The sequence below is a fragment of the Polistes dominula genome, unplaced genomic scaffold (genome assembly GCF_049000335.1).
Source record: "Polistes dominula isolate Pdom_NZ unplaced genomic scaffold, Pdom_raw_medaka contig_75, whole genome shotgun sequence".
Taxonomy (NCBI): Eukaryota; Metazoa; Arthropoda; class Insecta; order Hymenoptera; family Vespidae; genus Polistes; species Polistes dominula.
In genome coordinates this window covers 2,979,789-3,006,784 of record NW_028301003.1, presented here as the reverse complement: position 1 = coordinate 3,006,784, position 26,996 = coordinate 2,979,789, and the positions used below count along the sequence as shown (strand labels likewise).

Sequence of the window (26,996 nt, the reverse complement as noted above, 5' to 3'; positions counted from 1 at the left end):
GTACTTTCAAAACAAAAAAAAGATAAATAAATATATATATATATAGAAAGATAAAATTATTGGACTAACTAATAATGCGTTTACACAGCGTTAATCATTATTTTTATAAAATTAATATACTGTTTATATATTATTATAATGAATAATTAATTCGATGTTAGATTAAGAAGTTTATAATATATTATAATCTATCAATTTTTTTTTTCATTATTTGTTCGAATGTTAATATATATATATATATATATACGAAAAAAATGTTATTATCACGAGAAAAAGCATAATCTTAAATAAATTTAAATAAATTTTCTTTAAAAATACAATTTACAATTTTTTATATTATATATATAAATTTGTTGTTTCTTTCTTGAATTTTATCCAACAATGAAGTTTTCGTTTTTTTTTTTCAATCTAAAACCATCTCTCAAATCAATTGTTATTAATTATAGAACATATTAATGTTCAAATATTGTCTTATTATTATTATTACTGTTATTATTAATATTATATATATATTTTTTGTTTTTTTTTGTTGTTGTTGTTTTATAACAAATACTTAGTTACAGTACAAAAGTATTCTGTAACAAAAGTATTTGTTAGAAAAATTTGTTAAAATATTTACCGTGTATAAATATAATATGATAAATAAAAACGTAGTATGAAATAGATGAGAGATTCACGTTGAATTAATATTAAATAGTATACTCTATTATAAAGTACATACCTATATACGTATATAAACGATAATTTCATAATTATCGTTAATTAATGAAGATTTTACAATACATATGTATTACACGCACACGCATACGTACACACATGCGTACACACATACATTATTTTCATCTTACAACAGATGTAAAAATTTACATGTATTTATATATACATATATATATATATATATGTATATATTAGCTTACGAGTTATTTAATCATCTCTCGCTACTCCAATAACTTTTTCCGATGACTTCTGAAAAAAATAAACCGATCTATTTCAACCCAAATGGATTAACTTCTATATTTTAATCAATTCAACTTCGTAGATTATTTTTTTTGAAGTCATTATGTATATAAAAGAAAGATTTCACTTACCTGTACGATTATTAATAGGACTACGACTACGTGTATAACTACGACTATAACTTCGACGATTATTTCTTCCGTTTCTTTCTCTGCTATGACTTCGACTTCTACTTCTGGAATAACTTCGTTCTTTACCATTACGACCTCCTGTTCTAGTTCGCCATCGATTTCTTCCACCTGTTTTATAATATACATTGTAATCGTCTTGTATAATGTATATTAATTAAGAAATATTCTTATCGATACGATAACAACCTCTGTGCCTTCCATAAGCAGCTGATTTGCCTTCTGCAAGTTCCATAAGTTTAGGATTGATAACTTGATTAGCTTCCTTTAATACTTGAATCAAATCATTAGCCTTGTTAGAATTATTAGGTGTGAAGAATGTATATGCAGTCCCAGTTTTCTGTCTTCTACCTGTACGTCCAATTCGATGAACATAATCTTCTGAACAAGAAGGGTAGTCAAAGTTGATAACAAACTTGACGTCTTCAACGTCTGAAATGAAGGATTTACATTAGCCTTACTATGGTTTTTTTTATTATATTTAATGAATATTTATCAAAACATATATCTCTTTGTTATATATAGCAGTGTAACAACAAATGAAATACACTGCACATCCGATATTTTGATTTTTATACTTCGAAAATAGAATTGTATTTATAATTCGAGTGAAAAACTTTAAATACGCTCTCCAAAACAAATATATATATATATATAATAATTGATTGTTTTTTTTTGCAAATAAATATAATCAAAATTATCATCAAAGTTTAATACTTAAAAAAAAAAAATATAATAAAATAAAATATACAATGTCTGAAGAAGAGAAAAAAAAGAAAATGAAATAAATACTTAATGATACTTTTTTTTTTAGAGAGCGTTTAAGAAGTAAAAATATTTAAAAATTTAAATAAATTAAAAAGAAAATAAATAATAATACTTATATATATGTATACATATTATAAAATTCAGATAAATATATCGAAGTACAAAAACATAATAAAAACTAATGAATTGTATAATTAATGTAAATTAGATATATATATGTATATATATCTGATGTGTACGCTTCAGAGACGACGATATCAATCTAAAAGGATAGAGAAAATAGATGTCGGATATTAGAAAAAGTTTGTACCAAAAGTTATGGATGTGGATATTTACTAAAGAATGATGAACTTTCAAATGTAGTTAGTTATACAAAAATATGATAATGATGATAGGAGGTGTAATAGTTATTACAATTAGATTAGAAGAAGAAGAAGAAGAAGAAGAATAAGAAGAAGATAAGAAGAAGAAGAAGAAGAAGAAGAAGAAGGAGGAAAATAAGGAAATGCAAGTAAGTAAGTAGTTTAGAAAGGAATATAAATATTGTATGTATATGTATACATATATGTATAAATCTCTCTCTCTCTATATATATGTATATATGTATATATGATGTGTATGCAATTAATGTGTGTTCTTGTGTGAGATAGTGTAATGTATATAAATATATAAATATATATATATATACGTACATAAGTATTTTTATATATGTAAACGTATATATATATATTGATAAAGTTGATTTGACTATAAATCATACTATAAAATTAGGCAGTGGGCGAGTGTCGCTAGCAACGTACGGGCAGGGCCTGGCTGTTTGTGCTCGCTCCAGCTACAACAGCCTCCGCCGCTCTGTTGCTACAGGGCACATTGAGGCTCTGGCATCTGCTATTCATGCCACCGCCTCATCGGACCGTTGTTGGGTCTGATTAGCTCGAGCAGCCAACGCAGGGGACACTATTCTGGCAATAACGACCTGGTCAGCCCAGATGGCGTACAGCACAGCGTAGGACTGAGATATCCAGTATGTAGGTAGTAAAGTAGGTGTTCCGATATGGCCCGGACTTGGCCCTTCACGTTATTGACGGATAGAGGCACGGCGCCGCAGCCAGCGCAGACAATGCAAACTAGTGCACCACCGAACATTCAGGCGGCGGGCACCCCCAATATGCTTTGCATTACCCGGCGTGGGACTGCGCGCAATGTGCCTCTGCAATGCAAACAAACATCCAGCCGCGTTAGCTACAATATTTATCTTTTGTTCTCTCCTCCTACTATATTCTATTATATTTTACTATATGCTTATACGAATCCTTTTGTTTTTTTATTTTTTTAATTCAATTTAATTATCTTACTTTTATGTATATATATCAACATATACCACTATATACATTCAGAGGCAGCAAATTTGTCTATATATATATATATATATTTTTTTTTGCTAATTCATACTATAGTTCAATGTATAATTCAATTTTGTATATATATATATATATATATATATATATACATACATGTTTGTTTATTAGCAAAATACTTACAATTTCTAAATAAGCTTTTTAATAAATAATTTAATTATAACATATCATATTATTACTTTTTGTTTTGTTTATTACTCTAATAATAAGATACTATACTCTTTCCTACTAAATTGTTTAACTAGAAGAGCGCATTGCATAAATACTCTTCCAGTAAAAAAATAAGATTAACTTGTGATTTACTGCCTTGGTTATTATCAATCCCCTTTGTATATAATAAACTAATAATGACTGATAATTATTACCATACTATTATTTTATTCTGTTATAAAACTAAAGAAGATTTTTATTAACTTACCAAGACCACGTGCTGCTACATCTGTTGCGACAAGAATAGGTGCTTTGCCCGATCTAAAATCTGTAATTAAAATATAATATTTATTTATATGATATATAATGATTTCATTATTAAAATTAAATTCAATTAATATTTAATATTTATACCTTGTAATACCCAATCTCTTTCTTGCTGCGTCTTGTCACCGTGGATACAAACAGCTGGCCAACCATCACGTTTCATCTTTCTAGTTATTTCATCTACACGACGTTTGGTCTCAATAAATACTATTGTTTTATTTTCATTTTCTGCCATAATTTCTTTCAAAAGTGTACTCAATCTATGATAAGTAAATAATTAATAAAGTTATACATAAAATTTGAAAGAGAATAAAATCAAATCAATCCTTACTTATTTTCTTTTTCGTAATCTTGACAAACGTCGATTATTTGTAAAATATTATGATTAGCAGCAAGTTGTAAAGAACCAACGTTGATTTGTGCATAATCCTTGAGAAAATCTTCTGCCAAATTTTTCACTTCTTTCGGCCAAGTAGCAGACCACATTAAAGTTTGTCTATCCGGTCGAATTTGTTCAATAATTTTTCGAATTTGAGGTTCAAATCCCATATCCAACATTCTATCCGCTTCATCAAGTACCAAATATGTACACCTTTTCAAATTAGTTCTTCCTGATTCTAAGAAATCTAATAATCTACCAGGTGTAGCTATGACTATTTCTACACCGCTATCTAAATCCCTTGCTTGGGCACCTTTAGGTGCACCACCATACAAACAAGTATTTCTTATACCCGACGAATGGCCAAAGTCATCCGCTACTTGTTGTATTTGTTGAGCAAGTTCTCTTGTCGGTGCTAATACCAATGCTATTGGACCATCCTTACGACTAAGTTTAGGTTGGCTATTAATATGGACGATAGCTGGAAGTATATAAGACAATGTTTTGCCAGATCCAGTAGATGCAATTCCAACCATATCTCGTCCACTCAAAGCAATTGGCCATCCTTGAGCTTGAATTGATGTAGGCTCGCTAAAACCTTGCCGTCTAAGAATAGATTTGAAAATGTCATTAAATTATACATTTCATATGATATAAATAAACTGTTTATAATATATTATTTCTAAACTTACTTGATTTCTTTAAGTACATAATCAGGAAAGCCTGTTTCTTCAAATGTAAAGACAGGATTAGGTATATTCTTTCCTTTCAAAGTTATTTCTTTATCACATCTATATTGTTCCACAATACGTGGGTCACGATTCTGTACAACATCGTTTGGTATATAAAAATCTTTTTTAAAAGGTTCTAAACGACTAAGATCCCATCGTGGTTTTCTTAAATTAGCTCCAGGTTGACCACGGTTGTTACGTCCAGTGATTCCTCTATCACGACCACAACTAATGCCCCAATTTCTTCTGTCTCTTGGTGATCGACTACGAGATCTTGTTCTTGATCTGCGTCTCCTGTCACGGTCACGGCTTCGACTAAAATGAAAATCATTGTTAATATTAATTTAATTATTATTTTTAAAAAATATATCATTGATATTTCTTACAAAATACATTAATTATAACACCTAATTAATAATTAATTGTTATAATTGAAATCCTCACTCCAGCTGGAAATGATAGGTTAGAAAATTCAGTACTACGTTAATACAGTGAAAATAGAACGTATGTAATCTACTTGATAAAAAAATCTTGCATAAGAGTTTATTTATATTATTAAAATAAAAATATAATTTTAAGGTTATAAGATAAAAAAGAATTGATTTATATTCCATTTGATTATCTAAAACTACTGTCAACTAAACTCAACTAGTTTAGATATTAATGAATAATGAAACAGTTTATATATATGTATATGTACATATGTATGTATACCTCCTGTATCGGCCCATATTAAAAGTATTAGTAAAAAAACTTATTTATTAGCAATAGTTATGCTAATAATTGATTATTAACAAAAGACAAAGTAAATCTACACAAAACAAATTTTTGCAACAAATTGATGATACACAGCAAAAATGACCGATGCAGAAACGAAAGCCGCGGCCATTACGGGCGGTAGCCGATAGCTATCCCTTTATTCTTTAGTGGCGAATTCTTATTGGTTTATTTTAATGTCAAAAACTATAACCATAGAACTAGAAACTTTTGGTAGAATTACCTTCAATTGATTAATGTAGTTACCATCTAGTTACCAGGGAAATGACCAGTAGCGCTATAGCGTCAAAATTATGAACTAATTTTAGCGTTTAAATCACTAGATTACTTTTAATTAATATTTTTAACTTTTGTAAACAAATTATTGATAAAAATGATTAAAAAAAAATTCTTCTTAAGAAAAATTTCAAATTATTTATCTTTTTATCTAAGTATAATGTACTTTAATTATCAAACTAAGTCACAAATTAAATAAGAGATTTTAAAAATATTTACGGTAAGAATTATCATTTAAATGTAATTTTTTGAATTTTGAATTAGTAGCAAAAAAAAAGTATCGGCTATATTTATTTTGGTATAAATATAAGTATTTATCGAGAGAACAAATTGTTCGTTACATTTCAATTCCAAATTTACATCTCTTTTGTTCACCTTTCCTCATTACTTTCATCTCTAATTTTAAGTAATTAAATAATTTTAAATACATGTAACTAATCGTACAAGTTCCAAAAAGTTAATCTTTGTAATCATTTCTATTGTGAATTGTTAAATCCATCTGCAAAAATACTTTTTTTATTTTAAATTAAATTGACGCTAATAGAATATTCTGTTGACTATGGAAGTATTTGAGTAAGAACGTTATTTTATTTATTTATATTATATTATATATAGTTATTTAATTAACTAATATTATATATATTTTTTTTGTTCAATAAAGTTTCAAATTAAACACAAAAAAAAAATTTGATTAAAATACGTTAAATAATAATCAAACTAATGAAAATTTGTATTTTTTAATTGAAGATTGGAAGATGGATGGTATACCGACCCTGAGTGTACATCTCCTAAAAGAAAATCAGGATGCTATAAAAAAAAGACAAAAAAAATGAGCAACAAGCTCAGGTCAGTAATGAAATATTATAACGATGAACGAAACAATGAAAACAATTTACAAGAGGATGATACAAAGGTTTTAACTATTACAATATATATAATTGAAATAAATGATTTCAATATAGATGAAATTAATATTAGAAATATAGAAAAAGCAAGTAACACTGAAATTTTTGTAAGTATAATATTAATATTAAATATTCTCTATAATACGTAATCAAACATATTCTATATTTAACATAATATATATATATATATAAAATCAATAGCTTTTTTTTCTACTTTATATATGTATACAAACAGGTAGATGAGCTCACTTTAACTCCAAATGTATTAATAAATGTAACCGGAACTTTGACGGCAATAATAGATGCAAAAATAATGATATATAATCAGTTAAAGAGACAAGCATCTATTCTTAATGAAACAATAAATAATTATATGCCAAATGGTGATACAAGATTACGATTAAATAAATCATTTATAACTATGCCTATAGATGCTAATATTGTAAGTAGATTTATTGGAAAGGAAAGAGAAAATATTAATAAATTAGAAGATGAAAGTAATACAATAATTCGCGTAAGTATAATATTAATATTAAATATTCTGTAATATGTGTAATAAACCAAAAAAAAAAACATTTCATATATATATTTTCTTTCTATATATAAACAGATAAAAATGCCAAATAAAAGTAATCCGTATCCAACCATTGTTATAATCGGATTTCCAATATCATTACGTAGAGCAAGAATTCTAATTAAAAAATTTTTAAAAAAATTATCATCTAATGAGGAAAATAGTTATCAAAGTCTGACGATGGATGAATGTAATGATGTAAGCCTACCATTAAAAAATTCTCATATAATCAAGAACTTATATAGAGAAGATCTAGCTATTGTTAACATGCCTGAAAAAACTGTAAAAAGAATTAGAACAGATAATAACATCGAAGTTAAATATATAAATGAATTTCATAACGATTTTCCAATTCCTAAACCAATATTAACGTTCAAACAAGCATTCAACGTAAGTAAAATATGAAAATAAAACTACTAAATTGTAAATTAATATAATAATGTAAAATTGTATGTAATAACAGAATCATCCAACTATGTTGAAGAAAATAAAGGAACAAGGTTTAAAAAAACCAAACCCCTTCGAATGTCAAGCATTGCCAATATTGCTCAGTGGTAAAGATATGCTTGGAATATCACCATCATCATTAGGTCTTTATCATATATTTCTTATTATATTTTTCAATATTTATATTAAACTATTATTCTATATATAATTATCTTTTTATCATTATTTAGACAAAACGTTAGCTTTCTTGTTACCTGCTTTGATACATATCTCTAAACAAACCTCTTTTCATAATGGTAATGGTCCTAATGTTCTTATCTTGGTTGCAAATAAAATACAAGCACAAAAAATACAACAAGAAGTTCAAAGATTTTCTTATTTCGGAATTAAAGCGTAAGTAATTATATATATATATATATTTATGAAGATTAATTTTGTTTATGTTTTATTTCTTATGTATTTGAATATAATAATTGTGTAAATAATTATTCTAGGCTTTCAATATGCTTAGACTATTTTAAATATCATCAAATAAAAACATTAATGCAAAATGTAGAAATATTAATAGCTACATCACAAAAATTAAATATACTGATTAATAAAAAGATTGTTAATTTAAAATATGTAACATATGTTGTATTGAATGAAATTGATCAAATGTTGGACATGAATCTTGCATTTCATATCAAAGAAAGTTTATCTTATCTAGAGCAAGATAGTCAATTTGTTATGATTAGGTATGTAAATAATATATAAGGTGTCTTTAGTTAAAGGTAGTATTTAAATAGTCTCCTTCAACTAAAGACACCTTTATATATATGTATTTATAAATATAACATATTATTATTTAATATACGTTTTGAATGTTTAAAATATTTTGACTATTTCAAATAGCGCTAATTTATCAACATCAGTTAGGGATTTCGCTAAATCATATATGACAAATCCAATTGAACTATATGTCCGACCAGTTTGCCATGAAGTACAATTTGTTATTCGTGAAGTAAACAAATTTCGTTAAGTTAGTAGTATTCTTTTATTTATATAAATAAAATGTGTCGTTTTTAGTATACAATATATTGATTTTTTTTTTTACAGTTACTTCAATTTGTACAAAAAATGAATAAGAAAGAAAAAGTCATCATATTTACTAATGAAACATCTCAAATAGATGAATTACAATCGAATTTTAGTAAAGCAGATATAAATCTTGAAAATATTCTCAGTCTAAAAGATATAAACGATAGTAAAACCGCTAGATTTAAAATAGAAGAAAAAACAACAGCAAGAATTATTATTACAACTGATTTTGTATTTGATCATGATAACGTTAATATTAATGATATATCGTATGTTTTATTTGATATATATTTTTTTCTTTTTTTACGTTATTTCTTTCTATTCCTATTTATGCTTTATAATCTTTACATAGGTACGTCTACAATTATGATCTTACACTTAAAGCTGACAAATATAAACGTCGAAGTAGATGGGCAATATGTGATGATAAAACTGGAGTCAGCATAATACTTATGACAGAGAAAAATATAAGTGTTGCTAATAATTTAATTACAATTTTAGAAAGTTTTCATCAAAAAGTGCCAGAAGAATTATATGATATGGCTAAGACCTTTAAAATTTGGCAAAAAAAAGAAACAATTAAGAAACAAAAACATAACATCGTAAATAAAATTAGACGTTATCATAAATAGAATTAGAAAATATTTGAATAAAATAATCTAGACGTACTTTGTAAAATGAATTGTAATATGTATTTTATATATTGAATGTAAAATTTTAATCGATAAGAACTTAGATTGTTACTATATTTTTGTAATGTTTATAATTTGGAATTTTACATAAACTATGTATTTTAGATGAAGAATAAAATAATTATGTATATATACAATAAATTCTGAAATTATTATTCAAATTGAAAATGTCCTGAAGTATTTGATTTAGAAAATAATTTATAGAAAGTTTTCAAAATATTACTGAAGAACAAAATTTTCTTATAAATGTATAAATATATTTAAAAGATAATACGTTTAGTTACTTAAAAATACGATATTTATTTAACAAGAATTTGAAATAGAAAATTATTAATATTGTAGAAATAGTATTTTTAGGTTAGACGACGATTAAACAGATTTTATTTTTATTTTAATTTAATTATCTATATAGTATTATTATCATTTCATATTAAATTATTTACAAACAAACCTTGTTTTTATATAATAAGTACAAAAATGTTGAAGAATTATTTAAAAAACACAATAATAATGAAACGAAATTATCTCACTACTTTATTTTCAATCTATTTCTATAGTAACTAGATCCAGTGCTGTCAGATCGTGGGTAAATCTTACCCTCTCCCTGTGCCATTGGGATTGCACACAATGAAAGTTTTCCATGTCCGTGTGTTTGGGATGTCGAAAGAAGCCGAGTGTAACCGAAGTTGGCGGGCACGCCGGAGTGACACACTATAAAAGCGACTCGTGTCGTCCGAACACATGGACACGAGTCGCTTTCATAGTGTGCCACTTCGTGGCCAACCGCCAACTTCGGTTACACTCGGCTTTCCTCGACATCCCAAACACACGGACATGGAAAACTTTCATTGTGTGCAATCCCAGTGGCACAGGGAGAGGGTAAGATTTACCCACGATCTGACAGCACTGACTAGATCTTTTCGATCTATATAAATGACAACTAGTGACATGTTGTCGATACAACGAACTAATTTGTACTTTCTAAATAACTAAATTAAAGAACACTAGCTACTTCTAAATCTATATTTTTTTATTTGTATTTAAGAATAGATTAAATAATAGTAATTTCAAATGTACATTCTTTTAAATAAAACATAAAAGAAAATAGTAGAAGTTTTTATTATAATAATTTAAATGAATTTCATAAAATATATTTGCACCGACAACATTATTATCTGTTAATATCTTTTAATTTTTTTTTCTAATTATATTATTTATTTTGACTTTTACTAAGATAAAATCTGTAGAATCTTTACAATATATCATACATATAGAATTTCGTAACTAATTAAAATTCTTTCTTCAGTATCTTTGTTCTTAAAAGTAATTTTTTAAAAGGTTTTATGTTTATATATCAAAAATATACCTGAAGAAAAACGTTTTTCAAATTCATTGTGCGTAACCAACTTGTAGATAGCATTTGTTGTATGTAAAAAATGATGACAACGAAGAAAATTTTGTCTTAAAGATAAAATTAAAGCTGTACAATGAAGTCCAAGTACACCTGTAATTCTAACAAAATAAATAGAAAAAAAGAACGAACAATAATCATGATAAAATTATTTAATAACCTGTAAACAATATACAAAGAAGAAAGTTTAAACTTACTATTAATTGTAGACTTTAAAATTTTTGCTTTTGGTATATTTTTCTGCAAATGCTTTTCCACTGGGTGTTGGTGTGGAGAATGCGATATCATCCAAGGACATTATGTAACCATAGAAAAATTTGGCTCTGAGAAAATTTTCAAAATAACCATTTGATTAGATAAACCTAACCTTTTTATAGTATAAAAATGTAGAAATAAATAATTAAAAGATATACCTCAACGTATCTACAAGTTTAGTAGCTATGCCTTGTTTACGATGACTCATTGTTGTCCATACAACATTAATACCACACTTAGCAGGTGTCTTTTCAGATGTACAACAATTTAATTCTATTAATTCTGGTATCATACGAAATGCAGTTTCTATATGCTCTGCTACCAGCACGCCCAATACGTTTTTATCTCTGATGTATAAATATACCTAAAAATAAACACAATTAGTTATTTATATATCTTCATACATTCTAATGACAACAGAAAATATTTATTTACCTGTTTATCACTATAATTTGAATCAGCTAAACCTAAATCTCTGTCGACGACATTTAAAATTTCGGTTACCTTTTTCCAACATTGTTTAGAATCGGTTGGTTCTATTAAAATTATTCTACTCGACGTTAAAGGATCCTCCATAAGAATTCTTTCATTTTTCCAACCCTATAATAATGAATTGAATATTAATATTAAAAAATATTAAACAAATGATAGTTCATTTTAAACTTACTTGAAATCTTAAAGTTCTAATGCTATTATGATAATTCAAATGAGCATTTTCATCTTCAGGATCACCCAATTGATAAACGATACCACATTCAGTACATTGTGTAGCTCCAAAATGTTTTTGACCAACATCTAATTGATATTGATTTTCTCCTCCACCACCACCTTTTGATGACAATTGCCGTTTCATTCCTTTCTTAACTCCTTGTGTCGATTTTATATTCTTATTTTCTCTGGAACAAATTGAAACATTTAACATGAAGAATGTAACATTAACAAATGCACATAATTATATTAATTTAAATTATACTTACACATCGGTCATAAAGTAACCTTTGTTGAATAGTGGATAATATTTTTCTTTGTTTTCCTTCTCAAGTGTCATTATATTATTATCAATGTTTAAAGTAGAAGAAAATAGAGGATTTTTAGTATTATCAGGAATTGATGTGCTCATGATATTCATAGCAGATGTTATTTCACTTAGTTCATTGGGTGAAGCTGTTTTTTTTTCAACATTGTTTAATAAAATGTTAGATGTTAATGGAGTATTATCATTAACTAAAATATCCATCGAATCATATTCATCATTAGCCCAATCGTCTTCTAATATCTTCAATATGTTATCTAATTTGTTCTCTTTCATTATATTTTCAAATTCTGGTTTATCTACTTTCAAATCAGTAGCATCGTCTAAACATAAATCCATAGTTTTAGATGTATCTTTATTGAAACATTTTTTCAATTCATCACATCCAACTTGATCATTTGAATGTTTTGACTTGAAACTTGAATCATCTGTCACTTTAGGTGCATTAGGTCCTTGCTTAATTGTCTGATGTAAAATATTGTTTTGAATTGATTGTGTATTAGATTGAGCTTGTGTTCCATCGATGACCATTTGCGTGCTGATATTTGTTTGACTGATTCCATTAACGTTAGATGATTTTCTAGTATTTTCTTTCTTTTCTAACGATTTAGATAATTCATTTGTAGGTTTTAATTTTGGTTTAGGTTTTTTAATACGATGAAATACACCAGCGTTTATATTGTTCCAACTGCGTCTTTTGTATAAATACTTGTGATTCATGTTGCACGAAATTTGAGAAACCTTCTTGATTTTCAAATATTTAATCTTCTGATTTTATACCTTTGATATTCAATATTTCAATATTAAAATATATTAAATAAATAAATTAGAATTACTTAACCTTGTTTACGTGCTTTATCATTCGCGTGATTTGTATAAATATTTACTTTGATAGTTCAAAATTATTTAATGTAATAGAATTATTGTTATTGCTGATGGTCTACCAACGATTAGTTTTGTTTTAAATTAATGTTATAACAAATAAATTAATAAAAGAAATCTATGATCAAACAACCGACCTTCATTTTTTTGCTTTCCTCTCCACGTGGATTCCCGCTTTTTCCTTAAGAAACATTTTGATTGGTTTCTTCTTTTTATCCAAAAAAACGATTGTAGAATAAACAATTTCTATACATAAACTTTTTTTTACATCTAATATAAAATATAAATCTCTTTTTATAGGTTTAATATGATATTATTAATAAATAAATATGAACTAAATAAACTTTGGTTTTCACGCGCATGCGCAAAATTGTCTTAATTAAGTGCGGGAAATTTAACTGGTGTATTCAAGTCTGCTATTCAAATATTAAAGTAATAATAAATTAAAGACGAACATTTCTCTAATTTATTATTAAAATATATTATTGTTATTATTTTTTATAAAGACGAGTATAATTTTATTATATTGTTTTTATGCTTTCATTATCTATGATAGCGTAATTCTAATTTTATATTTTACCGCGTGTGCATAACACCTTGCGCACGACAGATGAAATAAATATTTTTCTGTCTTATTTGGCTGTTTTAGGTTAAATTACTTTGTCAGAGAAGAGTGTGAATAAATGCAATTAAATGTTTACAATTAAATTAGTATAAATAAATCGTGTAATGAAAATAAATTGAATTAAAAATTAAGACAAGGAAAAAAGAAAAAATTGTTATTTTTTTGCTGCAAGGAAAATAATAAATGTAAATTAATATTTTATCCATATTTATAAAATGTATTATTAATGAAATTAAAATAGTACCAATTGATCTATGTATAATTTTATATGTAAAAAAAAAAACCTATAGAAAAATATAAGAAAAATAAAAAATATCATAACTGAATGAACAATTAAACAATTCAATTGCTATGGACGACTTAGCGCGAAAATTAATTTCTGGAAGTTGTAATTTTAAAGATACTCTTCAAATATTTATCAAAAAAGTAAGTTACTTTGATATATCATTTAAAACGATCAATATTAATTATTATTATTTATTTTTATTTTTGTTAAATATTAAGCTGACAATCTTGTAAGATTAGTATTTAATTAAATTTAGTAAAAGATGTATGTGTTAAGACATAAATAAAATGTATATTTAATAAAATAATTTTTATCTTTGTTTGTTGGATTCATTGATGTCAACAGTATGAGGACAGAACTATGAATGAAAGAATATGCGATAACCAGTTACGAGAAGAAACCTGGAAGATATTATTTCAATATTTATCTAAATCAGAGTACGAATCTATGCATCTTAATTGTTTAACTACATTACGTATACTTAGGTAAAAATAATTATTTGTATGATTATAATAAGAGTATGATTCATTCTTTATTATTTACATTTTTCTTTATTTTATTGTATATGCAGTCGAGACAAAACTGATTTAGATAAAATCGTTAGTAAAGAAATGGTAACATTGTTATTACAACTTGCAAAATTGGATTGTCAAAATAATGAAGAACAGGATCAATCTACTAATGGTAAACATTATTTTTCATAATATCAATCCAACATTTTTCTATTACATTTATTTATTTATTTCTATTTTATATTTTTCAGTTCCAATAGAATCTGCTAAAGTACTCTGTAATTTATTGTATCATAGTTTTAAAGTACGAGAATGTTTGGTAATAGAAAAGAATTGTTTGGAAAATTTGATTAATCGTATCAACAAGTATGATTCCAATTCGTCACACGAAATGAAATTGTTCGATATTAAAATGTTATTTATATTAACTGCATTAAATACACCAGCAAGAAATACAGTTAAAGAATTAAATGGCGATACTTATTTGCTTAATATGTTGAATGAATTATTGGAACAATATAAATCTAATGAATCATTTTCTATCAAGGTATGTTTCATGTTATATATATATATATAGTATATTTCATTTTTTATTTATTATATATATAATATTATTTTTAAATGTTAATTAATACTATTGAAAAATGATTCTTTCAGAATGAGGACATAATTTTAATTTGTGACATTTTAAAAGTTTTATTTAATTTATATATACATTCTGAAGATTCAGTGATAGAAGAACAAGAAAATAATAAAAAATTAACAACGTCTTTGTATACATATTTATATAATAAAAATTGGTCAAATAATAACGATCTTGTAAGGTAAAACTTATTGACATATATAAAAAATATTGCTTTCAATTTAATAGACATATTTCAGATATCATTTCATTTTCTTAAATATTACTTTTATTCTATTATTATTTCTTTTTTTCAGCAATGTTATCAATTTATTGACTGCTATACCTCTAAACAATTATATACAAATGATGCAGTCTAGCGAAAGCAACAACGACGATAATATTTTATTATATCAGAATACTGATGTTACGACAATATCCGTCATATTAGAATTTTTAGATAATAAATTAAATTATACGGAATTTCAATTAGAGAATCTTTCTCCAGTCGTTACTGTTCTCATTAGGCTGATAAAAGCAGACAAATCTGTTCGAAAATATGTACGATTACAGGTAAATATAATAATATCAAATTGATAGATAAATATTCTATCATATAATATGTTGTTACAAAGATTGATGTTTTTGTTTTATTATTATTATTATTATTTAAGGTTTTACCACCATTGAAAGATGTAATGAAACGTCCAGAAGAGGGAACAACATTAAAAGCTAAATTGTGTAAACTTTTAACATCTCCTATCACCAAGTTACGTGACATTGTTGCTGAATTTCTTTTTATACTTTGCAAGGAAAATGGTACACACATATATATGTCGTATTTATTTCATAATTTATAATTTCATTATATTATACCTTTAATATTTGTTCAACTGTATAGTTAGCCGTATGGTAAAGTACACTGGATATGGGAACGCAGCAGGTATGTTTGCTAATAAAGGATTATTAGGTCGTAATCAAGAAAAGATATCATATTCTGAATCTGAAGACAGTGATACTGAAGAATATTTAAAATACAAAGAACAGTACGTATTATAAATTATAAATCAAGTGTTTCGATAAATTAATTGATAATATTTCTAATATTATGATTTTATAATTTTAAGAATAAATCCAGTAACTGGTTGTTATGAGAAAGCAAAACCAAATCTTTTGGATGGTATGACGGATGAACAAAAAGAATACGAAGCTTTACAGCTTGTTAATCTCGTAGATCAATTAACGAGGTTTGTTACTTCTTTTTCTTTTGAATAAATTGAACAAAAAAAATCTGATAATATTTATTATTTATTTATGTTCATTAGAGGAGGATTAGTGAAACCATGTCGTATTGGAGATGATGGTAAACCTAAACCTATAGAACATGTTTTAGAACTGCAAGATGAATTACCAAAACAACAATATAGACGAGAATCAGATTCAGATTAATTATTTATTATTGAAAGAAGGAGAAAAGAGGTGTAATTATTATATATGATGTATATTATCTATAATATTAAGGAATTTAATAATAAATGTTTCAAATAAAATATTAATTTCATTTAATTATGAAAGATGTGATATAATGAATCCCTGTATAAACACACATATATACTTAGTCGACACATATTCTGTAAAAAATAAAAATTACACAAATAATACAAATAAAAAAACAATAAATCAATTATATATCTTACAAACAAGAGATATATAATGAGAATGTCAATTTGGTCGGTTTACTTACTTTATTGAAAAAAGAACAAAGAACAACGTTTACAAATGAAACAATTGGCAGGAAATAAAAGATATATATATATATATATACATAGATATATATATATATATATATAACATTTTCCAAAATCACATGAAATATTTTAAACATTACAATTTTGGTAAATTGTGTTTTTTTTTTTTTTTTTTTTTTTTTTTTTTAATGTGCTTTTGTGAGCATCACAATATATTAATATTATTATTATTATTATTATTATTATTATTGCATTGCAGCCTATGCGCAGATAAGAATGTATGTTTCTCTACATGGTTTTTTATGTTTTTTTTATATATATATATATATATATATATATATATTCTTCTTCTCCTTTCGTTTCCTTTTTTTATTTTCATTTAATTTTATAGAACTGCATAGTAATTATCGCTTGAGAATATCTTAATATAGGATAGCGCATACAAATTGACAGATAATGGCAAATTGATCTGATATGACACGAGAAATAATGTATGGATTTATTTTAACGAAGAACATTTATATATTATTTTTATTTTTTTTTTATGTTTTGTTTTGTTTTTCTTTATATTTTATTTTTATTTATTTCTTTTCTTTAAAGTCTAAATTTTTGTCCATCCTATAGTAAAATATTTCCAATCTAATAATACATTTTGACAAATATATCTATATATATGTATATACATATACATATATATCTATATATATGTATATACATATACATATATATTTATATATAAGTAGCAAATATTTTATTATATATATATATATCTTTTAATTATATAATAATACGGTATGTAGATTAAAATATCTTTTTTTTTCTTTTTTGTTTCATTTTTCTTTTTTTTTTTTTTCGTTTGTAAAAGTGTATATAGAGATGTGTATATGTATAATAATATAATACCATAAATTTTTTTTTTTTATATTTCATATAAAAAAGAAACTAAAAATTTCCCTAGGTACAAGGTAGAAAAAAAAGAAGTTATTGATAGCCATTTAAACAAAAAAAAAAAAAATTAATAATAATAATAAAACAAAAAGAAAAATGTAAACAATTAATAATTAGAGACATTAATATAAAATATAATAATACGTAGACTAGCGTTGACAAACTTTGGAGAAAATAAAGTGGTTACATATTATAATTAATTGATAATATTACTAATAATAAAAAAAAATAATAATAGTAATAGTAATAATAACAATAACAATAATAAGAATAATATTATAGTAAACGAGATAATGGTTTTTTTTTTATGATATAATGCGATAATGTGTGATAAATGACTATTGACTATCGAGAACAAATAAAATAATAATATAATTAAATGGAGGATAGAGTAAAAAGCTCAGCAAAATACATTTGAGGAGAGTGGTTTTGTAAAAAGCAAGTTTTGTAAATGGGTGGTTTAGTAAAGAGACTAAGTAAGTAGTCGTCGTCATCATCATAATCATCATCATTATCATCATCATCATCATCATCATCATCGTCATCATCTCAGGCAACCGATAATATTTCATATATATGTATGTATAGTCAGAGACACGACATAGTCTGTATAAATAATACATTAGATTACTATAACGTGACCCATGTTCCTTGGCGTCTCATTAGCATATAAAAAATATATTAATATACACGCTTCTCTCTCTCTCTCTCTCTCTCTCTCTCTCTCTCTCCACATAACGTATTGCTTTATAATTTACTATTTTTTTGTCTTCCTCTTTTTTTTCAATTACTTTTTAGTATTATTTCATCTTTTTTTTCAAGTTGTACTCTATTTATTCTTTTTTTTTGTTTTTTTCTTTAAATACGGGCGCATTTAACATTTTTTTGTTTTGTTTTATTTTTCAAGTACAAGATGACAAGAAGTTAATAATATGGAACATTTAAAAAAGACTTTTTTTTTGTTTGCCAACGTGAAATATTTTCACATCCTAAGTAAAACACCAATGGAGGTTTCAGGAAAACATGGTTTACGCATAGCTAATCCTTAAAGATTTACAGAAGGAAATGTATGCGTGTAAGTAATTAATTATATGTATACATGTATAATATGTACGTATTGGATGTATTATTATTATTATTATTATTACATTTCTTTCTCAAAAAAAAAAAAAAAAAACAACATTCTTCTGTTTAATTGCAATTTCTTTTCTTAAATACACGGACCACCATACATTTATATCTGTCTCATCTCATTCTTTTTCTTCTTTTTTTTTTGTCGATGTGTATAATCGAATTATTAAAAATAAATGTTTTTTTTTTTTTTTTTTTTTTTTTTTTTTACTGCAGCTTGCTGTTCGCTGTAATACAGCATTATTATTAAATATCATTGTATTTTTACATAACTGTAATAATATATTATTGTATACTCTCTCGTTGCTGCTATTTGTGTGAGTATACGAGAAACATTTAAATGTTGGTAAAAAAAAAACAAAAACGAAAAAAATGGTTCACAAAAATGTTCTACAACAGGTTTTTCTTTCTTTCTTTCTTTGAAAATCTTTTATTTTATCCTTCTCTTTCTCATCAATTATCATCCCCCATTTGTTCTCAGCTAATTATCTCAATATGTTTAAAGATGGCAAATTGTTATATACAAGAAAAAAAAAAGAAAAAATAAAGTAAAGCATTACAAAGATGGATGAAGGGGAGAAGAAAAAGAGAAAGATTTAACAAACAAAAACAAAAAATGAAAAAAAGCAAGAAAACCTGACTATGTATGTATATATAATGTGTGTATATATATATAATATATAATTGTAGTTTTTTTATGCAACGTAACTTTACGATGTTGCTCGAATAGCGAGCAACTCGGAAAAAACAGTTCTTTTTCTTATATATTTGTAATTTTTTTTTTATTTTTTTTTTTTTATTTTCTTCTGTATTTTTTTTTTGTTTTTTTTTTTGTTTTCTTTTTTCTTTTATATATGTATGTATATATATTTTTCTTTAATATAGTTTATTTTTTTTTTTATTAATTTTTTTTTTGGTTGAACAAACATTAAACCTTGTTTTTATTTTATTTTTTTGTTTTTTGTTTAGATCCTTCATAAAACGTTACCAGTAGTATTTTTTTTTTTTTTTTTTTTTAATTAGCGGCAACGGTCAAAGGCCCTCTTTTTTTTTATATTCGTCGATCATTAAATCGGTCGTCATAGTCGTCGTTGTCGTCATAGTCATAATCGTCGTCGTAATAATTTGTCGTTATTTATAATTGTTTTTTTTTTATAATTTTTTTTTTTTATTGTAATTCTTTTTAAAAATCGCAATCTAAAAATTAATTATGGGGGAGGGGGAATAAAGAGATCATGGAACTTCAAAAGGTATACTAAAAAATACAATACTTCACAGTTTAGCATACCAATGGAATGCAACTGTTGCGTGCGTGCGTGTTATGTATCTCTGTGTGTAAATGTATACATGTATATAATATAATATGTATTTTACTTTACTTTACTTTACTTTACTTTACTTTACTTTTATATTGCATGCATGCGTGTTATGTGTTTGTTATTATATTGTTATTGTTAAATATGCAACGCATTTACTTTTTTGCAACTACGCATTTGTTAGTTGATTTGATATGTAAATAAAGTTACCTCCGAAAAAGGAACGTGTCATCAAAAATAAATATATTAGATAGTATAATTAGATAAATGTATGTATGTATGTATGTATGTAATGTAATGTATGTATGAATGTGTGTGTGAGTGTATTTATGTATCTTTATCCTTGTCGCGGCAAGTATATTTAATTATTTAATTAATTTTTCTTCCTCACACCCCTCTTCAATCTCCCCATTTCCCAAGAAAACCCGTGTTAAGTATTATTATTATTATTATTATTATTATTATTATTATTATTATTATTATTATTATTATTATTATTATATTATTAATAATAATAATAATAATAATATTATTATTATTATTATTATTATTATTACATCAAATGACTAATGTATATAAATAAAGCCAGTGCTCTCGAGGAATGGAATAACATAACATTTTTCATGCCATTATAATAATAAGACTCTCATTATACTTATCATCTAATGACAAAATACATTAAATATTTGTACTTCAACTGACTAAGCAAGAATTATTATATTGTAATTCTGAGTGTTTATTATATCCTTCCATTTCTTTTCTTTTCTTTTCTTCTTTTTTTTTTTCATTTTTCATTTTTATCTTTTATTTATATATCCCCCCTTATACTCTTTCACGCCCCTCTTTCTTTTTTTTTTTTTTTTCATTCTAAAGGAGAAAATACAACCCCTCCCTTATATTAATATTACCATATACGCAATGATAATAAATGCGCTATATGGTAATAATAGTAAGAAAGATAATTACTATAATTAATAAAATAAGGCGTAAGTAATATATATATGTATGTGTGTATATAAATGTATATAAATAAACACATATATATATATATATATATATATATATATATATATAATATGTAAATACTCTAATTACGATTGTTTTGGCACTAAAGAATTTTAATTCCCTTTAATAATTACCGTTTTTTTTTTTTAAATAAAGTAATATATATGTAATATATATATTTGTGGAATGCACTTAAATCGAAATATATAATAGTAATAATATTAATAATAATAATAATAATAATAATAATAATAGTAAAAAATAAACCCCAAATAAAAGAAGACAATAGAAAATACAAACAAGTAATAATAATAATAATTAATAATAATAATAATAATAATAATAATAATAATAATAATAATAATAATAATCGTCATCATTATTCATCATCATCATTGTCGTCGTCCATTAATATATCAATTGTTCCAATAATTGTAACACTCCCGAGCCTCCCCCTCCTCTTTCCCTAATTAATTAATATTTAATTTTTTTCTCATTAATTAATTTTCTTTCGAGAGTCAATATTATTATCGTCACGATATTTATTACGCGATTGATTTATTTATTAATTTGTTTTATATTTATTTTTCAATTACGCGTTGATGAGTATTCGAGTTAGAGAAACAAGAAATGAAGAGAAGAAACAATTTTTAGACAATAGAATAAAGAATTAAACGAATTAACAATAAACGAAACTAAAATGCTTAATTAACTGTATTTTCTAATAACAAAAGAAATAAATGGAAAGAAAAAGTAAACTAATAATTATTTTTTTTGTTTTTGGTTTATAATTTGGTTTCGCGATTCCTAATTTTAATTAAACAAAAAATATTAATATTTTAGAGAAATATATTAAATAATTTTTTTTATAATAAACAAAACAAATTTCTATAAATATAAATATTCATGTCTTTTTGTTATTTATATCATATATATGTATGTATATATTTTTTTTTAAATCACGGCCAATTAAAAAAACACAAAGTAAATCAACCATCTTTTTTTTTGGTTTCTTGGAATTATTTTTCATTCTTAAATAAGAAACAAAACAAAACGAAACAAATTTTTATAAATATAAATATTAAAGTCTTTTTTTTTATATTTATATCTATATATATATATATATATGTATATTTTTTTAAAATCACTGCCAAACAAGGAAACAAAAAGTAAATCAACCATTTTTTTTTCGGTTTCTAATAAATTTGGTTTCTTAGAATTATTTTCGCGACCCCTAATTTAATAAAACAAAACGAATTTTTATAAATATAAATATTAATGTCTTTTTTTCTTATTTATATATATTTTTGTAAATCACGGCCAAACAAGGAAACACAAAGTAAGTCAACCATATGGTTTTTGGTTTCTTAGAATTATTTTCACGACTCCTAATTTAATAAAACAATTTTAATTCACGTCCAAATAAGGAAACAAAAAATACTTTTTACTTGAACAAATAATCACATTAATAATAAACGAACCAAAATATAATAATATATATATAATAATTATTTAAATATCCAAATAAATATCTTTTAAACACAACCCCCTAAACAACACAGCTCACGATGAAAGATTTAATCATTATTATATTTTTTTTTGTCTTTTTTTTTCTTTCTTTTATCATAAAAGAGAGAGAGAGAGAGAGAGAGAGAGAGAGAGAGAAAGATGGACATGCAATTATTATTTAATTAATGAATTAATAAAAATATACGCAAAATGTATATTTTGAAATAAGTACGCTAAACAAAGCGTAAAAACAGCCAATATAGAACACGATATGTCATAAGAATAAAATTACAATGTTAATATATTTAAAGGCAATATAGATAATATATATATATGTATGCATTTATAATATATATATATAGAGTGTCAAAAATATAAAACAAAAACAAAAACAAAAAGAAAATAAATGAAAAAAAGAATATATTGCTAGAAATAATTTCCCAAAATTTTTTCTGTGGAAAAAAAAATAATATAAGAAAAATAAATGTAAATATATATGTATTGAGTTTATGTAAATATATATATATATATATATATATATATATGTATTGAATTTATGTAAATATATATATATATGTATATTCTATGTAAATATATATATGTATATTCTATGTAAAGAAAGAAAGAAAAAAAGAAAGAAAGAAAGAGAAAATAAGAAAGAAAAAAAAATATAATTGTATGCAAGTAAATATGAATGAATTAATAAGAAATTAAAAAATGAATTTTTAAATCAGACAAAAATAAAAATGATACTCATTGATTTTTCTTTGCTATATATATATATACATATCTAATAATATTTTCTATATATATATATATATATATATATATATATATATATATATATATATATATTATGTGTGTGTATGTATGTATATATATAAATTGTATCGTTTTAAAAAGGGCGTGATAAAAGAGCTCAATTTGTATACGACTAAAGTATCTCGATAAATTAGAAAATTAGAAAACAAATGGAATAATTAGTTAATAATAATTTTGTCAATTGATACCTAATACGAACTACTAAGTAGAGAAAACAATTTTGAATTCGTTTCTTTCTTCAAATATAATATAATAATAATAATAATAATAAGAATAAGAATAATTCTTTAATTTAGACTAATTACGAATGAGTAAAGAAAAAACAATTTATGGAATTCGCGTTACTTTTATATAATATAATTTATAATAATAATAATAATAATAATAATAATAATAATAATAATAATAATAATAATAATAATAATAATTTTCAATTTAGATTAATAATAAAACGAACGAGTAAAGAAAACAATTTTGAAATTCGCGTTTCTTTTATATAATATAATTTATAATAATAATAATAATAATAATTTTCAATTTAGATTAATAATAATACGAACGAGAGTAGAAAAGAATTTTCTTTTTAAATATCGTATCTTATTCGAATACGAATAAGGACGAATATAATATTTTAACAGTATATATCACTCTTTATATAAGAACATTTTAACAGTGATATAGATATGTTAAAAATTTGTTATATCAAAATAAATGAAAGACAAAAATTAATGAAAGACAATATAATCGAGATTACGTCGTAGATATATATATATATATATATATATATAATTGTGTGCATCATGTGCATATAATATGTGTGTTAGAAGAATGTACCTTCTTTATCTTATACACACATAAAACACACACACACAGGATACACATATAAGAGATATTAGAAAATAATTTTGTATATCAATTAAATACGTGCTTTTTTTTCTTATTATTTTTTTCATCCTCATCCCTTATCTACAAACCCACCCCCAGCCCCCCACGTTTTGTTTTCATCTTTTTGAGACTCTCGGTAATGCAAGCAAAAATTGCTTAACATGTATCCACCGATTAAATATATATGTATAGATGTATATATATACATATAATAATAATAATAATATAATATAATTGCAATATAATATAATAATTAGAGAAGTAAGATTTTGTCATCTTCTCGTAATTTGTTATTTCCCTTCCCACCCCATCTTGTTTATCTTCCTATAATTCTTTCTTTGTCATTCTCTGTCTTTTTCATTTCTTTCCTTAGGGTTTGCTAGGAAGACTATGATTAAAATCGTAGGCTAAAATTTACTTATTATTTTTCTTTTTCTTCATAATTATTTCACTTGACTTTACTTTAACTTTCCTTTCTTTTTCTTTTTTTTTAATCTTCGTTCTCAAAATTTTCATGTTAATGTTACCCCTACGTTCTACTAATGCAAGTTGTGTGTATGTGCACATGCGTTCTTAATATTGCACACTTAATATATACATAAATATAAATAATATATATATATATATGTATGTATAATAATTTTTTTGCCCACTATCCCCCATTTTAATTTTTAATTTTTTGGTTTTCGTTTCTCTCTCTCTCTCTCTCTCTCTCTCTCTCTCTCACTCTCTCTCTCACTCTCTCTTTTATCATTCGTGTATATATATATATACATATATAAATATATGTAACACATGTATACACATTACACGACCAGCGCATTCAAACACACAACAAACAAACAAACAAAACAAATGCATGCACGCACGCACGCTCGCACACATACACACACACATAGATACATTTATATACGTGTATATAACGCGTGACGCAATTTTTAAAATGAGGAACATATTTCCGTGATACGTAGTAACAATTTGTTATCTCTCTCTCATTGTTTTTATTATCCCATTTTTTGTAGGATCACTTTAAGTTCTTTAGTTTTCTTCTTTTTTTGTAAATGCTCTCAATTTTAATTCATGAAGAATATTTTGATGGAGATCCTTTGAATGTTTTTTTTTCTTTCTTTCTTTCTGTGTGTATGTGTTCATCCTTTCTTTAATTTTTCATTTGATATCAATAAGTTTTATTATTATCGATATCACGAAAAAGAAATATATTATATATATATATATATATATGTTTTATTTGGTTTTTTATTTTTTTAAACGATGACATCTTTCTCTCTCTTTCTCTCTCTCTCTCTTTCTCTCATATATGAGAATTTGAGAGATATATATATATATATATTCGATATTTGTATGTTTTTCCAAAAAAAAAGCAGATAGTTGTAATATCTTCTGATCATTTCTTGAGTTAATTTTCTTTTTCGTTCTTCTTTCAGTACTTTGTTTTATCATCATCCACTTCTTCAATTTTTATCTTCGATATATGTATGTATATATGAATATGCATATATTATACACATATAGCACGACGAATGAAAAATAATTTCAATTTTTTGTATTTATTTTGTTTTTCTCTCTTTATCTCTTTTCTTTCAAAATTATGTATATTAGTAAGAGACAATAAATTTCTTTCTTTGTTTTGTTTTTTCTTTCTTTCTTTTTAAACAAATTTTTGGAACCAATTATTAATGACAATTAATAAATATAATAATTGTTAATAATTTAAAATAATAATAGTAACAACAATTTTTTGTTTAAATATATAAATAAATTATCAAATAATTTAAATTTTCGAATTTTGTAAAAACAAATAATAATAATAATACTTGAATATATCTAAAAAGAAATCACACTAATTGTCTTTTGATGATAATTAAACAAAAATCACATAATTTAAAATCTATACGAGATAATAATATATAATATATTATAATACGTTTTTTTTTTTTTTTTTTTTTTTTTAACAGCCAATCAGACTACGATAATTATAATATTTTTTTTCTTTTTTATTCTCACTTTTGTTACTTTGTTTTACTTTTATTATTTCTTTTCGAGAAGACGATAAAGTATTTTAAATGTTAAAAGAACAAAATTATCAGAAAAATGGATGAAGTTCATTTTCGTATTCGCTTGTAATATTTCAAAAATATATATTGAAAGTTAATTACGCTAATTAAAAGCTGTAATTTGCTAAAAGCGATATACAGAACTTAGTTTTGTTTCTCGTGTGCAGGAGGAAAGATGTTCAATTAAATTCAATTTAAAATGGTACTTTGTCTAATTCACTAACAGTGTCAATATAGGGTACGATTTTTTTGTTAATAATAA

General features: G+C 24.3%; 4 protein-coding genes across 7 annotated transcripts; 2 read left to right on the top strand and 2 right to left on the bottom strand.

Annotated features, from left to right (window-relative positions):
• Positions 1-683: 683 nt before the first annotated feature.
• LOC107069654 (putative ATP-dependent RNA helicase DDX17) lies at positions 684-5,851 on the bottom strand. Its single transcript, XM_015327143.2, has 8 exons — positions 5,633-5,851; positions 4,880-5,233; positions 4,140-4,793; positions 3,896-4,068; positions 3,750-3,809; positions 1,335-1,577; positions 1,089-1,256; positions 684-966 (listed from the first exon to the last, which is right to left on the bottom strand). The coding sequence occupies exons 1-8, from the start codon at positions 5,647-5,649 to the stop codon at positions 929-931; spliced, it is 1,707 nt and encodes a 568-aa protein (XP_015182629.1). The 5' UTR covers positions 5,650-5,851; the 3' UTR covers positions 684-928.
• A 448-nt stretch (positions 5,852-6,299) lies between these two features.
• LOC107069608 (putative ATP-dependent RNA helicase DDX43) lies at positions 6,300-9,810 on the top strand. Of its 2 annotated transcripts, XM_089173866.1 has the most exons (9): positions 6,300-6,544; positions 6,719-6,983; positions 7,112-7,390; positions 7,487-7,840; positions 7,914-8,040; positions 8,128-8,290; positions 8,392-8,634; positions 8,792-8,918; positions 8,996-9,570. In XM_089173866.1, exons 1-8 carry the CDS (start codon positions 6,531-6,533, stop codon positions 8,916-8,918), a joined length of 1,572 nt encoding a protein of 523 aa, XP_089029992.1. In that variant the 5' UTR covers positions 6,300-6,530; the 3' UTR covers positions 8,996-9,570. The 2 variants fall into 2 exon arrangements, with proteins under 2 accessions (XP_089029992.1, XP_089029990.1); XM_089173864.1 differs by lacking the exon at positions 8,792-8,918 and having other exon boundaries at positions 9,330-9,810.
• A 1,045-nt stretch (positions 9,811-10,855) lies between these two features.
• Positions 10,856-13,560, bottom strand: eco (Establishment of cohesion). 2 transcript variants are annotated; one of them, XM_015327144.2, is made up of 7 exons: positions 13,388-13,560; positions 12,313-13,148; positions 12,003-12,231; positions 11,771-11,935; positions 11,494-11,699; positions 11,278-11,403; positions 10,856-11,181 (listed from the first exon to the last, which is right to left on the bottom strand). In XM_015327144.2, the coding sequence occupies exons 2-6, from the start codon at positions 13,086-13,088 to the stop codon at positions 11,280-11,282; spliced, it is 1,500 nt and encodes a 499-aa protein (XP_015182630.1). In that variant the 5' UTR covers positions 13,089-13,148; positions 13,388-13,560; the 3' UTR covers positions 10,856-11,181; positions 11,278-11,279. The 2 variants fall into 2 exon arrangements, with proteins under 2 accessions (XP_015182630.1, XP_089029994.1); XM_089173868.1 differs by having other exon boundaries at positions 12,313-13,560.
• A 320-nt stretch (positions 13,561-13,880) lies between these two features.
• On the top strand, positions 13,881-21,298 carry ric8a (ric8 guanine nucleotide exchange factor A). Of its 2 annotated transcripts, XM_015327179.2 has the most exons (11): positions 13,881-14,060; positions 14,166-14,301; positions 14,507-14,646; positions 14,733-14,845; positions 14,925-15,220; positions 15,331-15,497; positions 15,613-15,868; positions 15,970-16,114; positions 16,197-16,341; positions 16,423-16,542; positions 16,621-21,298. In XM_015327179.2, the coding sequence occupies exons 2-11, from the start codon at positions 14,227-14,229 to the stop codon at positions 16,742-16,744; spliced, it is 1,581 nt and encodes a 526-aa protein (XP_015182665.2). In that variant the 5' UTR covers positions 13,881-14,060; positions 14,166-14,226; the 3' UTR covers positions 16,745-21,298. The 2 variants fall into 2 exon arrangements, with proteins under 2 accessions (XP_015182665.2, XP_089029993.1); XM_089173867.1 differs by having other exon boundaries at positions 13,881-14,301.
• The last annotated feature ends 5,698 nt before the right edge of the window (positions 21,299-26,996 follow it).

What these genes read in the sequence shown, in the direction of transcription:
- LOC107069654 (XM_015327143.2), bottom strand. An exon ending in GATTACGAAAAAGAAAATAA is followed by an intron (nt 4,069 to 4,139) that starts GTAAGGATTGAT and finishes TACTTATCATAG; the next exon opens with ATTGAGTACACTTTTGAAAG. An exon ending in TGCTTATGGAAGGCACAGAG is followed by an intron (nt 1,257 to 1,334) that starts GTTGTTATCGTA and finishes ATTATAAAACAG; the next exon opens with GTGGAAGAAATCGATGGCGA.
- ric8a (XM_015327179.2), top strand. Translation starts at nt 14,227, where the DNA reads ATGGACGACTTAGCGCGAAAATTAATTTCTGGAAGTTGTAATTTTAAA. An exon ending in ATGAATCATTTTCTATCAAG is followed by an intron (nt 15,221 to 15,330) that starts GTATGTTTCATG and finishes TGATTCTTTCAG; the next exon opens with AATGAGGACATAATTTTAAT. An exon ending in AATAATAACGATCTTGTAAG is followed by an intron (nt 15,498 to 15,612) that starts GTAAAACTTATT and finishes TCTTTTTTTCAG; the next exon opens with CAATGTTATCAATTTATTGA.
- eco (XM_089173868.1), bottom strand. Translation starts at nt 13,088, where the DNA reads ATGAATCACAAGTATTTATACAAAAGACGCAGTTGGAACAATATAAAC. An exon ending in TTAGAACTTTAAGATTTCAA is followed by an intron (nt 11,936 to 12,002) that starts GTAAGTTTAAAA and finishes TCATTATTATAG; the next exon opens with GGTTGGAAAAATGAAAGAAT. An exon ending in AAACTTGTAGATACGTTGAG is followed by an intron (nt 11,404 to 11,493) that starts GTATATCTTTTA and finishes AAATTTTCTCAG; the next exon opens with AGCCAAATTTTTCTATGGTT.
- LOC107069608 (XM_089173864.1), top strand. An exon ending in CGTTCAAACAAGCATTCAAC is followed by an intron (nt 7,841 to 7,913) that starts GTAAGTAAAATA and finishes ATGTAATAACAG; the next exon opens with AATCATCCAACTATGTTGAA. An exon ending in TCTTATTTCGGAATTAAAGC is followed by an intron (nt 8,291 to 8,391) that starts GTAAGTAATTAT and finishes TAATTATTCTAG; the next exon opens with GCTTTCAATATGCTTAGACT.